Below are 13684 nucleotides of genomic sequence, written 5' to 3'. Positions count from 1 at the left end.
AAACTATCCGCCTGTATCATGTCAAAATTTCAAAAGAGGGGTTGAGATACAATCAAGTCCATGTCTTGTGCAGGAGGGCCTCTTTTACAATTCATAACTCTCGAACTCACACATCTACCCTCCTCCTAAGATGTTGGTTAATTTTTCATCGAGGTGAGTTTTTTATACGAGAGGGACATGACTTTGGTACGACGTGACTCGTGCACAACTCTAGACAAAATGCTTAAATTAACCCCGTGCAAGTAACCTTGAAATTACCCGTCAAAAAAAAAATTTAACCTTGAAATTAACTTACAACCATCACCCAGCTTATTATCCTCACTTTTTTTTAACAGTTTGGAAAATTCAATTCTAAATTTGTGCGCTATATGTGCGAATTAGGGTTTCAAGTATAATCCCAATTTCAGACGTTGATTTCACTCGTTAGTTTGGCCAAGCTAAATCACAATGGTAAATCTTGTTCTTCGTTTATTCTGATTCTTTGTTAACTAATTTGCTTTGAATTATACAAGTTCCATAGTTATAGTGTTTTTTTTTTTTTTTTTTTTTTTTTTTTTTGCGTGATTTAGATTTGAATATGTGCAATTCTCTGTTAAAAAGACGTAAATTTGGCCACAGTAGTTTTGGTTTCATCATTGAGAGACCTAATTTATAATCTTTAATCATCTATTGTTTATTTTAATATGTTTATTATGCTTCTTTGTTTGAATTTATAGCTTTTTTGTGCTTTAAAGAGGTTTTGTAGGCAATGAGAAATAGTAATAAAGTAGAAGGAAGTCATAGTAATTAAGAGTTTTACTAAATTTTGCGTAGAATTGCAATAATACGAAAGTCATGATCAAAGTTAAATTTGTTACTTCTTTTTTTGTTTTATCATGAACTTGAGAAGTTTATTCTTATAAGAATTAGCATGAATTTAGGTGTGAAAGTTTAAATAGCACCGGTGAACATGATGTTATTTCTCAATGATCATTATAATTGAAAGGTATATATCTATAATTGATGGTTTTAAGATCAAAGATTGGTTAGTGGCTATTTGACAGAACCCTAGTTGGTGAATAGATTGGCTATTTAACATCTCGTGTGTACTTAAGTGTTTGATTTCATGAGTTTGTGTTATCCGGCTTATTTTTTGCGGTCTGGACAGCGCACATGCTGGAGGTGTAGTGGGGTTCTTCGGTGATGGTTTAGGATGTCGACTTGCTTAGCATGCTAAGTATCATCAATATGATAAGATATCACCTATAGAACCATCACGATGGTTATTGTTGGTGCCTTTTCTTTTCTTTCTTTATTTCTAGGGTGCGGTTGGGGTTGAGGCAGTTTTCTTGTGCCGCTGAGATTGGAAATAGAAGTTTTAAATGTTCGAAATTCGAGTAGTGCCAAAAGTTTCTGTGGCTATTTTCTGTATGAAGTACTTGGGTAGGAAATATCTAGTGGGAGCTTAAAAAATACATAAAATCTTCTATGCTCGGTTCTGTTCTCATGCTTATCGACTGCACAAGTCATATTACCTCTTTGCATATTGGCTGAGTTTCTTTTTCAAATTTTGTTCCAGGCAACTCTTGCGGATTCATTTTTGGCTGATCTTGATGATTTATCTGACAATGAAGCTGATATGGTGGTGAGTTCATGACTTTTAGCTTTACTCTTAGTCTGCAATTATCTGTGTTTGAGCTCTTTATGTCGGTGTTTGTAGTTGATTGGTCTTGAAAGCATAAATCATTGGAATACAATGTGGAGGTCGCAGTGAGAGGTTGTTGCAAGGAGAAGTACATTAGCGCTTGGCATTTATCCAGTTTGTTTTCTGTTTGTTACTTTTGCAGGTTGAAGAAGATGGTGACGGGGAGAACATAGAGGAGGATATTGATGGAGAGTTGGCTGACATAGACTCCTTGAATTATGATGATCTTGATAATGTCTCGAAACTACAAAAATCTCAACGTTACAGTGACATAATGCAGGTGAGATCATAAACATTGCATGCTTGCTTTTGAGTCTTGGGCCTCTTGGCATACTGTCAGACTTCATGAGACAGTGTTATGCTTACTGTTGTTCTTAGCTTCTATGATTTTGTAATTGTCAGCAGTTATGTATTATCAGCATTTGTGTTTATTGCCTAAGTCCTTTGTCCTATACTGAAAGATAGATTTAGCTTCATCTGCATGACTTTAAGTCTGTGCTTCTAATTTTGCCAACTGCAGAGGCTCTCCTTCTCTTTCTCTCTTCCTTAGGTCCATCATCTGTTAATTTCGTTTTACTGCTTATTCTCTGTCTGTCATCTGTTCTATGGATTGGGTGCTAATCTTGTTTCAACTGCTTATCTTTAAGATGGGATGTTTGAATGAATAAATTTCTGAGTCTTTCTTACTTATTATTTAATAGTTATACAGTCATGGATAATAAGCTCTTTTACTGGCAGAAAGTTGAAGATGCATTGGAAAAAGGTTCAGATATTCCTGATCACGGAATAGTTTTGGAAGACGATCCTGAATATCAGTTGATTGTTGACTGTAATGCATTATCAGTGGATATTGAAAATGAGATTATTATTATTCACAATTTCATTCGTGATAAGTACCGTCTAAAATTTCCGGAGCTTGAATCTCTTGTTCATCACCCTATTGACTATGCTCGTGTTGTCAAAAAGATTGGTAATGAAGTGGACTTGACCCTAGTGGATCTGGAAGGGCTTCTGCCTTCTGCAATTATTATGGTAGTTTCAGTCACTGCTTCAACTACCAGTGGTAAGCCACTCCAGAGGATGTTTTACAGAAGACTATTGAGGCTTGTGATCGTGCAATTGAACTTGATTCAGCAAGGAAGAATGTCCTTGACTTTGTGGAAAGCAGAATGGTATATATTGCACCCAATCTTTCAGCTATTGTTGGAAGTGCTGTTGCAGCAAAACTTATGGGGACTGCTGGAGGTTTGACCGCATTAGCTAAGATGCCAGCTTGTAATGTTCAGCTTCTAGGGGCCAAAAAGAAGAATTTGGCGGGGTTTTCAACTGCAACATCTCAATTTCGTGTTGGCTATATTGAGCAAACAGAGATATTTCAAAGCACGCCTCCTCCTTTGAAAATGCGTGCATGTCGTCTTTTGGCAGCCAAGTCAACCCTTTCAGCACGAGTAGATTCTATAAGAGGAGATCCAACTGGAAAGACAGGAAGGACATTACGTGAAGAGATCCGCAAGAAGATCGAGAAATGGCAAGAGCCACCACCTCCTAAGATCCCAAAACCTCTTCCTGTGCCTGATTCAGAACCAAAAAAGAAAAGAGGAGGGCGAAGGCTGAGGAAGATGAAGGAAAGGTAGAGCCATATCTGTTTGAAGTATCTGGCTTTGGTTTTTTTCCTTCCCATACATTATCTGCTTAGTGTAATTGTGCCCTGTTCATTTGCAGATATGCCATCACAGATATGAGGAAGTTGGCTAACAGGATGCGTTTTGGTGTGCCAGAAGAGAGTTCTTTAGGTAATGTTTCTCTTTTTAGCTTAACAAAGTCTAAAATTCTTTATGTTTCGGATCCTTATTTAGACTTTGAATAACCGGACTCTTGGAGTTATCTCTTTAGACAACTGATGATCATCCGCACAGTGTTTTTTTCTTTTTTCTTTTTCTAAAAAAAAAAAATCTACACAATGGTAATGAGGCCTTCAGGTTAGAAATGAGCTATTCTTGTCACATTATGCTGGTGGAAATTGAGTTTTTCAAAACTTCAATATTTAATTACAACAAGGCTCTTTCTATTTTGGTTGAGTAGTTTTTTTTTCTTGAAGTTCTAGCACGTGTTTCATTTTCTTTATCTTTTCTTTTTAAGGTGATGGGTTGGGAGAAGGATATGGTATGCTTGGTCAAGCTGGAAGTGGGAAGTTACGCATGTCCGCTGGTCCGAGCAAGCTTGCAGCTAAAGTTGCTAAGAAGTAAGTTTTCTTCTACTAGTTCTCTTTTCTTGTGTTGGGTAGGTTGACCAGTCCTCTTATGACATCTATCTTTGTTCTTTCCAGATTCAAGGAGAAGCGCTATGGAAGTAGTGGCGCTACCTCAGGGTTAACTTCGAGTTTGGCATTTACTCCTGTGCAGGTTTGTACATATTGTCTGTTTGCTTGATTAATATAATTATTCTAGTATTTATTTTATTGTCCCACTCTATTGCACTTTCTATCTTTGTTTGTCCCATTTATTGTCCTCTTTAGTTAATGACACCCAACTCTCTTTGTCTTATCCTAATTGGTTACACTCCTATATATATATCTGTTTAAAACCCATATAAGTCGCTGTGGGACAGAGGGAGTAGCAAGTAAAACAGATATTATATTTATAAAGCACCTAGATGTGCTCAATAGCTGTAAGTATTCTGGTGACTAGGCATAGTAACTTATCTAGGCATGAAAGATTGTAACTTGCTCTACTACTTTGTTGTATTTTTGACTTGTTGATCTAAAAAGGTGGGAAAATATCAGAACTTGGACTACTCAGTGCTAGACTATCCAAGAGTCATTTTCTCTCATTTTGCCAAGTAAAGCTTTCAGTCTTCCAATTGTAGAAAAGCCGTTTCCTTTGTTTGATATCCAATGAGTTCCAAAAGTTCATCTGACATCCAATGTTTTCTCTTTTTTTTTTTTTGGGACTTTGGTCTATTTGTTGATTGATGTCTCTAGCTGCTTAGTCTTGATTTGTATTAGGTATCCCTCTCTTCTTCCATAGGTTCATGTGATATCTATTGTATTCCTTGACTTTGGGCATTTTGTAGGTTGATGTCTCTATATATCTGGTTTGGTTTTAAATTAGGTTTAGTCTCTTCTTTTGGGTCAATGGTTTATTGTAAATAGCCTCTGCACTATTTTCTGGTAGTATTTTCCTTTTGCCCAAATACTGAGTATCTTATAGTTCTATTAGAGTTGATGCATGAGATGCCTATATTTTGTTCCTACTAACTCTTCGTGCATATTGAGTGAAGAATGGCCTTAGATTTGGTGGCGAATCGAAATGTTAAGAATGGTCCTGTATTGCTTTATCCTTTCCTGGAATGCAAGGGGGAATAGGAGTCAGGTGAGCCGTTAGCTTCCCCTAGTATAGGGGAATCACCATGCTTGCACTGTTTGGTAGTTAGCTTGGCATAATAGTGCACCTCCACAAACTCGAGCATCGTCAGTCTTATCTAGGAGGTTGCATGCAATCATCATATCTCATTTGAATTCACAGAACATTGCTAGCTTGATGCTACTGGATACATGGTATGCATAGTCTAGCTCGTCAGTCAACTGGCTGGGGCTAAGTTTTAGGACTAGTGGTTTTGTTGGCCGCTGATTCTGGAGATATGTGTGTCTCGCTCACTCTCGCAGTCTCGACTGTAATTTAGTTGACTACCATTCTGGATCTTTTTCCCTCTTGTTGCTTTTTTTTTTTGGAGGGGGGGGGGTGGGGGGTTGGCTGGGATCCGATGTACATTTTCAAGAGTCAGTGTTGGGAACTCCTATGGCCCTTGATAATGTCTGTTTGGCAAGTCCTATTATGTAATTTACTTCCTCTGGATACAGTTTTGTCTTATCTCAGCAGTGATCGATACCTAAGTCCCAGTCAGTGGTTCCTAATGTAATGTTCAGAATGTGGCAATTTTTGTTTAGAATATCGGTTCAGATTCTGATTGGACTATATGATGGTGATTGTGTGTAATTAAGCTGATGTGAAGCTAACTAAGGATTGGACATTGTATCATTATGGCAATTACAATGTCTTTTCTCTGATATCTTAGTCACTCACTAAGTCACCTTACGCACCTCTCATCAGACTTATTTTTGGTGCATCTTGTTGATTTAGGAAAACAGGATTCGAAATTGCCATCATAATGCTCACATACCATGACACTCAGAGTCTTGACCCACCTACACCCTTGGGTTACATACTGAGAAGGAAAGGGGTCAAGTCGATGTGATTTGTAGGTTTTAGCTCATTTTCAACTAATAAATCGTGCGAGCAAGTATTTTCCACTTCATGTCTGCTTCTTTTGGTGACATAGAACATTCTTGTATAACGGACCCGTATGACTGAACTTTACCTCCTCTCGGTGGAGGCTATGATAATATTGTTTGTCAACTGACTTCAGCTTGTCTCGAGTATCGTGTATCGAACTCATTTTGTTGTGAATTTTAATACTTGTATATTTCAGCCCTTTGGCAACTCATCTAAAAGTTACCATTGAGATATGATTTGCAAGGTGCTTCTTAAGATTTCTGTAATTTTTGCCAGCTAGTCAGCTAATGTTGAGATTCTGCACCTTTTTTGCAGGGCATTGAACTTTCAAATCCGCAGGCTCATGCACATCATCTTGGCAGTGGAACTCAAAGTACATATTTCTCTGAAACCGGCACATTCTCAAAAATTAAGAGCAACTTGGGTAGAAGTTAAGCTTCTGCAGCCTTTTAAATCTTCGACTGTGTCGGTTTCGATGCTGAACATTGTATCGAGTTTGCAAGTTTAACATGTAAATTAAACGATAATCATGCTCATAATTGATGTTTTCATCGATCACTGTATCATTAGTTTACCAGTTTAAAGATTGCAAAATTTTGTAGTGATTACTATGTTGAGCTTTGAGCTTGCCCAAATTGTCTGCGGTGTATATGAATTTCGAGTCTCACTTTATTGCTACATATGTCTACCTATAACTTGCCTAACGAAGAATAACAAATAATATTACCAGGAAATCATTTTTCGCAGTTGGATTACCTTTTAGGGTTAAATTTTCTGCTGCAATTTTTATTTGATTTGTGATGGGGATTTATGGCTTTGTAGTAAGTCAGGTTTACTACAATATACTTCATCCGTTTAGAAATAGTTGCACCATTTGCATAGTGTTTAATGTTTACTATTTACATCTTACACTTTGATTATCTTTGGTGATTTATATTTTAGGAAAAATATAGTCATATGGGACCTTGTTAGATTCGTTTCAATGTGTATTTTTTTAATATTAATTTTTTTATAATTTTTACTCATTGATAATTGCAAATATTAATGTTTGAAACCATGTATCAGCGCACGTGAAAACATGAAATGGTATATATTTTTTAATATTAACTTTTTATAATTTTTAGTCATTGATAATTGAAGATATTTATGTTTGAAACCATGCATCGACAAATGTGAAAACATGAAACGGTGCAACTATTACTAAACGGAGGAGTATGAAAGTCACTTTTATGGTCTGTTCTCTTCTACATATAACAACTTAATTGAATTGAATCGATTACAACTGAATTGAACTGAACTGAACTTATTGCAACTGAACTAAATTGAACTGAACTGAAATGAATCAAAATTATAAATAAGAAATGATACTTGGAGCTGAATTGAACTGATTACAACTAAACTGATTGCAACTGAACTGATTGCAACTGAACTGAAAATAAGGTGGGGATAACATGTGCTTAGATTATTAACATAAAATTACTTTATACAATGTATGAAATTGTTAATTTAGGTTGGTTATTTACACACTGAAAAGGCTCGTCTCAAACACCTTCGATTTTTAAATTACCTTTCAAGTTTCATCCCCAAAAAAGAGGCAATTCACATGGAGAGAATTTATTGAATTGAGATCTTCCCCCATGAGAGGGGATTATTGAATACATTTGTTAATTACCGACCAAATGGATTAGTTAACTTTAGTTTTTTTATATATGACCGTACTTTAAGCTGATCAAGAAAGAAAAAGAAAGAATCAACCTCTAATTGTTACATTATCTACAATTTTATATTTTGCAAGTTTAACATGAAATTGAATTTCGTCTTCTATCATTGTTTTTCGAGTTATCTGATTTTTAGTTGATATTCGAGAATAAGTTGATTTTGATAGAGATAGAAATCATAGAATAGCGTCGTTACCTGCATGTTTTATGGATCACAATCTGTAACCAGTCTGGCGCACCTAATAATAGTAGCTACACTTTTTTAATGCAAATGTGGAATGGAAATATGGGATACTACTATTTTTCTTCTTTTGGGGAATGTAAATATTTTTTTACTTTCGCAAAAGTCGCCTATTTTTAAATCAAATTAAGTAATGATAAGTTTAATATTAAAAAGTGAATTAGTCCAAAAATAACTAGGTTAATTTTCGATGATAAGTTCAATTCATTTAATGATTAGATCTACTTTTATATTGAAATTAGATCGGCTCTTTCAATAATTTTTGATACACCTTAGGGCATGTTCTCTTCGGCATAAAAGAGCTGAGCTGAACTGATCTGAATAGAACTGAAATGAATAGTGATATATGAGAGTAAAAGTATTGTCAAGAGCTGAATTGAACTGAAAATAAGTTAGGGAGAACAGACCCTTAGTCCTCATGCTAACCAATATGACAGAATATCCTATAAATATAATCATATACACACTGATGACACGGCCATCTAATATATACCAAAACGTGCGACCAGTCTGGCACCTATATTAAATGCAATGATGAGAAAATTTTATCATAGGAGGAGATTATTACTTAAGACTTTAAAGATGAAAATCCCTTTTTATGAAGGCTGTTATTGAGAGGGAACGAGGATCTTCAACCAACTAGGTAAGTAGAAATGTTGATTTTGAGAAAATACATATTGAGACAAATCTAACAGATGATCAAGTTTTATTTTTTGACGCATACATAAAACATGATGGTCAAATATGAGTAGAGTATACTTCTTCTATTTCAAAATACTTGACACACTTCTCTCAACATACTTGCCAATACATATATTTAATTATTAATAACTTTAGTTCCCTATAAGTACAAAGTATAAAAAGTTGATATTATAAAAATATATATCGAGAGTCGAGACGATTCTAATAAAATCACACTTAGTTATATTTTGTGTTACATAGAATTCAATTCACATAATATAGTCAATAAAGAATGTGTGAACAGTGAATAATGAAAAAATCAAAACGTATCGAAAGTCGATATGAATCAAATAAAACTATTAAAAAAACGAAGGTAGTACAAACCTTGAAGTCAAACCTATTCTCTCTATAAAATAAGCTCACAACCCATCAATTCATATGCTCAAGCTTCTTTCACTTAGGTACTTGAAACTTAGATCAAGTGGATCAGGTATTTCATGTCTCTTTGTCTTTGTCTCTTACTTTCTCTCTCTTTTGACTAACTTATGCTTCCTGGTTGAATGTTGATAACAGAGGAAAAGAGGAGTGCAATATCAATATGGCAAGTCAAACCATCTCATCTTTTCTTTCTCGTGCATTGCTGTCTTCAACTCGTTCTTTTTCTCATGGTACTTCTTTCACTTTTTTTTATCAGAGTTTGACTTTTCTTAATATGTATTCCTTTCTCTTGTTATTGATTTTTGTTGCTTTTTATCCATTACATATATAGAAGTATCTTAGTATCTAATCATAACGTTTCAAAAGGTGCAAAATGTTCGTTTTCGATATCACAATATGATACTTAAACTAGTTTGTAAGTCCAAGCTATGTCCCGAATACTTTTTTTGGGCAAACGCCTTGTTCTTTTTCTGTTGTAATAAAGCACGAATATTTAGTAGTTGGATGTATGTAACTACGTAAATGTGATGTAGCTTGGTAGTAGAATGATGATATTTTAAATAGATGGTCGAGAGAACAAAACCTGTTCCACAACTTTTTGGGTCAAATACACTGAGAGGACATATGGCGAGGTGCAGTTTTTCCCCATGCGTTTTAATAATATATATATATATTGATACTCATCTTTTAAGAAATTATTATCAATATATTTTGAATTAAGTAATAATGAACTTGAAATAATGTTGACTAATTAAATCTGCCATGTCTAAGGTCTACCTAGCTAATCTTGATCAAAAGAGCATGCTATGTTTTTCATTCTTCATTGTCAAATGTCAAAATTGTTATCTCTAGGCTCTAGCTAGTTGGGTCAATGTGATCTTGTTCAAGATTCATGGTGCAACTTCTGTCTTTGTTGCTCAGGTAGAGCTTCTCAGTTGAGAAGAGTAGTCTGCAAATACAGCACAACTGCTGCCATTGAAGAGCCCATCATTCCACCTGTGAAGGTGAAATATTCACAACTTCTTATTAATGGAAAATTTGTGGATTCAGCATCAGGTGAGATTTACGCCGAAAATTAACTTCCTGCTTAAGGAATATTCAAAGTTAAATGTGGCAAGCTATATTTATATGACAATTTTATCTTTTGTTTCAGGTAAAAAGTTCAAGACATGTGATCCTAGAACAGGAAATGTGATTGCTGAGGTTTCTGAGGGTGATGCTGAGGATATCGATCGTGCTGTTGCTGCTGCTCGCAAAGCTTTTGATGAAGGGCCTTGGCCTAAGATGACTGCTTATGTAACTAGCTAGTCTTTTCATTGGTTTTTCAGTCTCTGAATTTCCTGTTTTGTGTAGCTGATTGCGAACAATTATACAGGAAAGGTCACAAATCCTGTTGAAGTTTGCTGATCTACTTGAGCAGCATACTGATGAGATTGCTGCTCTTGAGACATGGGACAATGGAAAGCCATACGAACAAGCTGCTAAAATCGAACTACCAATGTGTGTTCGTATAATGAGATATTATGCTGGTGAGTGTAGAAAGAAGGTGTTATCTTCATTTTTATATTTGGGTAAAGCATATACTATGTTTTTGACCATTTATGTTTTCTTGACACTTTTCTGTGTTTGAATTACTCAGGATGGTCAGATAAAATCCATGGTCTAACTGCACCGGCTGATGGACCATTCCATGTACAAACACTACATGAACCAATAGGTGTAGCAGGGCAAATAATCCCATGGAATTTCCCTCTTCTCATGTTTGTGTGGAAGATAGGACCTGCCTTAGCTTGTGGCAATTCCATTGTTATGAAGACAGCTGAACAAACGCCATTGACTGCACTTTATGCAGCAAAGCTTCTCCATGAGGTACTAAGACTGAGCAATCTTTCTGCATTCCTGTTGGTTTACCTTGGGTTAATTGCGCGTTGCCCAGGACAAAAACAGCCTAAATTAAGTAGTTGGGAATAAATTTGTAAAGCTTTGCTCTAACTTTATGAATGTTGTGGCAGGCGGGACTTCCTGACGGTGTCCTAAATATTGTCTCTGGTTATGGTCCTACTGCTGGTGCAGCTCTTGCATCTCATATGGATGTGGATAAGGTAGGCTCTGTTCTTGTCACTTCATTTAGTTCGAATAAATTCCCATAAGTTAGTTCAAGATCAATAAGTTCTGTTAAGCCAAGTCCGCGGCCAGATTAGTTCAAAATGTTCAATTAAGTTAAATTCAGGGCTAATAAGTTCAAATAAGTGGATTTCAGGTGAACAGAACACAGTCATAATAAGTGGTATGACTAAATCTCTTGGATACCCATTGATGAAACTAACAACAATGTTATATTACAGTTGGCCTTTACTGGATCAACCGAGATTGGAAAACTGGTGCTTGAAATGGCAGCCAAGAGTAATCTGAAGCCAGTGACTTTGGAGCTTGGAGGAAAATCTCCTTTCATTGTATGCAAGGATGCTGATATAGACAAGGCAGTTGAACTTGCTCATTTTGCCCTATTCTTCAATCAGGTTAGATAACCTTTTGCAAGTTAGTCTATTAGATTCATGCTTGCTAGTACATATACATTACCTGCAGAGTGAATGATAAGATCTATATTGTGGAGTTTGCAGGGACAATGCTGCTGTGCTGGCTCTCGTACATACGTACATGAAAGCGTATATGATGAGTTTGTTGCGAAAGCAAAGGCTCGTGCCATGCAGCGTGTTGTTGGTGATCCTTTCAGGAAAGACATTGAGCAAGGTCCTCAGGTAAGCAGGCTAGTGACATTTGTGTTTCTTATTGTTGGTAGTACATTAGTAATATATCATGGTTACATTTTTGGAATTGCTAGATCGATTCAGAGCAATTCGAGAAGGTTATGCGATATATAAGATCAGGTATCGAAAATGGAGCTAAGCTCGAAACAGGAGGAGAACAGTTTGGATCAAAGGGATACTACATTCAACCCACTGTTTTCTCCAATGTCAATGAAGACATGTTGATTGCACAAGATGAGATATTTGGTCCTGTTCAATCTATCTTCAAATTCAAGTGAGTTCTTTTTTCATTCTTTGTACCAAGTACAACTAAATGTACAACACCTTTTTTTTTGTTTCAAAATTATGGGACTAATGAATCAATCAAATATTGTTTCATCATCTATTTATAATGTAGGGACTTAGAAGAGGTGGTTCGTCGAGCCAATAACACCCGCTATGGGCTAGCAGCCGGAGTGTTCACCCAGGACATTGACACTGCTAATACCTTATCTCGTGCATTACGAGTTGGCACGGTTTGGGTGAATTGCTTTGATATCTTTGATGCAGGCATTCCATTTGGTGGGTACAAAATGAGTGGACAAGGAAGGGAGAAGGGCATATACAGTTTGATGAACTACCTTCAAGTCAAGGCTGTAGTTACTCCTTTGAAGAATCCTGCATGGCTGTAGAAGACATACATAAGATACAAGGGCTGGCAATTCGTGCCAGTGGGTCGTGTTCGTGTTTGGTTTCGTGTCTATTTCGAGTTGACCCCCAAATGTATCATAAATGATATAAAAAGTGGAATAGTTGCATAATATGACAATTGTAACTAATCGGGTTGACTTCGTGTCATTCGTGTTCGTGTTTTCTTAGTAACTTCAGGTCGGGTTTGTGTCATGTTATTAGGTCGTGTCAGGGATTGCCAGCCCTATAAGATACTACTCTCTCCGTTTCCGGAAGTTCTTCATTCTTTGACTTATTTCCTCTCATAAAAAGATTCGAAGTGGGAACAACAAAATAAAACGGATAGAGCAAGTATTTTGTTGTGATATCCTACGGCATTTTTCTACCGACTGAAATAAAAATGGGGTTTTGTTTGTCTTGATTTTATTTTTCTGACCATATGTTCTATTGTTTATTTGTCTTGAATTAGTTTATTAATTTCAATATGTTTAAATAAGTCAGGTCGATTAACAAAAGTAAGATTAGCTTGTAACAAGATTTGAACCCATGACCTCTTGCTATTATAACATGACACAATTACCATCTCAACCAACTTTTACTCATGCTTTAAGTATCCACAATAAAAATTTGAATTACCATCTAGTTAAAGACATAATACAATAAGAAGCCACCAGAGAATCAACCCTCTTGGTAAAAATAAACTCGGAGGCCATCGCTTTGCGTTATGAAAAAAGAAAACCTCACTTACAGAAGTGGAAGTAAGGATGTGCAAATCAATAAACATTAAAAAAAAATCTACCAATCTATTTAGCATGGAAACTCTCATGAAGATGATATTTTCCATTTTCGAAACTCGAGAGGACAATTTTTTTGTGTGTTGACCCTTGAGTTTTGAAGATGACCTAACCACAAAAGACATAGTATATTTTATTTCTGTTGTTGCAAGGTAATTCATGCTCGAGCTAAGAGAATACTTGATTGAAGATTAAAGCGGAGAATTAATCAAGATCGAAGTAAAGATGTTCGAGAGATGAAGAATCAAGATTGAATGAAGATTAGAATCATTAGGGTATTTATTAATCTTCTTGTTAAGGTTGAGTAAAGCTTAAATTAAGTTCGTGGTGAATTCTCAAGGAACTTGGTTCTGTTCCCATGAAAGGAACAAACCTGACACTATAGGAACAAGGCTAAGG

At 35.8% G+C, this 13684-nt stretch overlaps 2 protein-coding genes across 3 annotated transcripts; both read left to right on the top strand.

Annotated features, from left to right (window-relative positions):
* Positions 1 to 273: 273 nt before the first annotated feature.
* Positions 274 to 6654, top strand: LOC104897408 (U4/U6 small nuclear ribonucleoprotein Prp31 homolog). Its single transcript, XM_010684277.4, is given in 9 exon segments — positions 274 to 450; positions 1559 to 1624; positions 1827 to 1964; positions 2423 to 2747; positions 2750 to 3314; positions 3407 to 3477; positions 3824 to 3926; positions 4011 to 4086; positions 6292 to 6654. Coding segments are annotated over 9 exon segments (1467 nt in total). The 5' UTR covers positions 274 to 447; the 3' UTR covers positions 6412 to 6654.
* Positions 6655 to 6805: 151 nt separating this feature from the next.
* LOC104897406 (aldehyde dehydrogenase family 2 member B7, mitochondrial) lies at positions 6806 to 12917 on the top strand. Of its 2 annotated transcripts, none has more exons than XM_048646217.2 (11): positions 6806 to 7062; positions 9190 to 9284; positions 9976 to 10110; positions 10208 to 10350; positions 10430 to 10583; positions 10694 to 10923; positions 11067 to 11156; positions 11400 to 11573; positions 11676 to 11813; positions 11897 to 12096; positions 12220 to 12917. In XM_048646217.2, exons 2-11 carry the CDS (start codon positions 9215 to 9217, stop codon positions 12491 to 12493), a joined length of 1608 nt encoding a protein of 535 aa, XP_048502174.1. In that variant the 5' UTR covers positions 6806 to 7062; positions 9190 to 9214; the 3' UTR covers positions 12494 to 12917. The 2 variants fall into 2 exon arrangements, with proteins under 2 accessions (XP_048502174.1, XP_010682577.1); XM_010684275.4 differs by lacking the exon at positions 6806 to 7062 and adding an exon at positions 8896 to 9106.
* Positions 12918 to 13684: the final 767 nt, after the last annotated feature.

This window comes from Beta vulgaris, chromosome 6 (genome assembly GCF_026745355.1).
Source record: "Beta vulgaris subsp. vulgaris cultivar EL10 chromosome 6, EL10.2, whole genome shotgun sequence".
Classification (NCBI taxonomy): domain Eukaryota; kingdom Viridiplantae; phylum Streptophyta; class Magnoliopsida; order Caryophyllales; family Amaranthaceae; genus Beta; species Beta vulgaris.
Note: the sequence above shows the minus strand (reverse complement) of the source record. Positions and strands in the feature narration are given on the sequence as shown.

Bases quoted from the DNA above. Each gene is read 5' to 3' on its own strand.
- LOC104897406 (XM_048646217.2), top strand. From the start codon at position 9,215: ATGGCAAGTCAAACCATCTCATCTTTTCTTTCTCGTGCATTGCTGTCT. The intron at 10,924-11,066 runs GTACTAAGACTG...ATGTTGTGGCAG, and splicing joins CAGCAAAGCTTCTCCATGAG to GCGGGACTTCCTGACGGTGT. The intron at 11,574-11,675 runs GTTAGATAACCT...TGGAGTTTGCAG, and splicing joins TTGCCCTATTCTTCAATCAG to GGACAATGCTGCTGTGCTGG.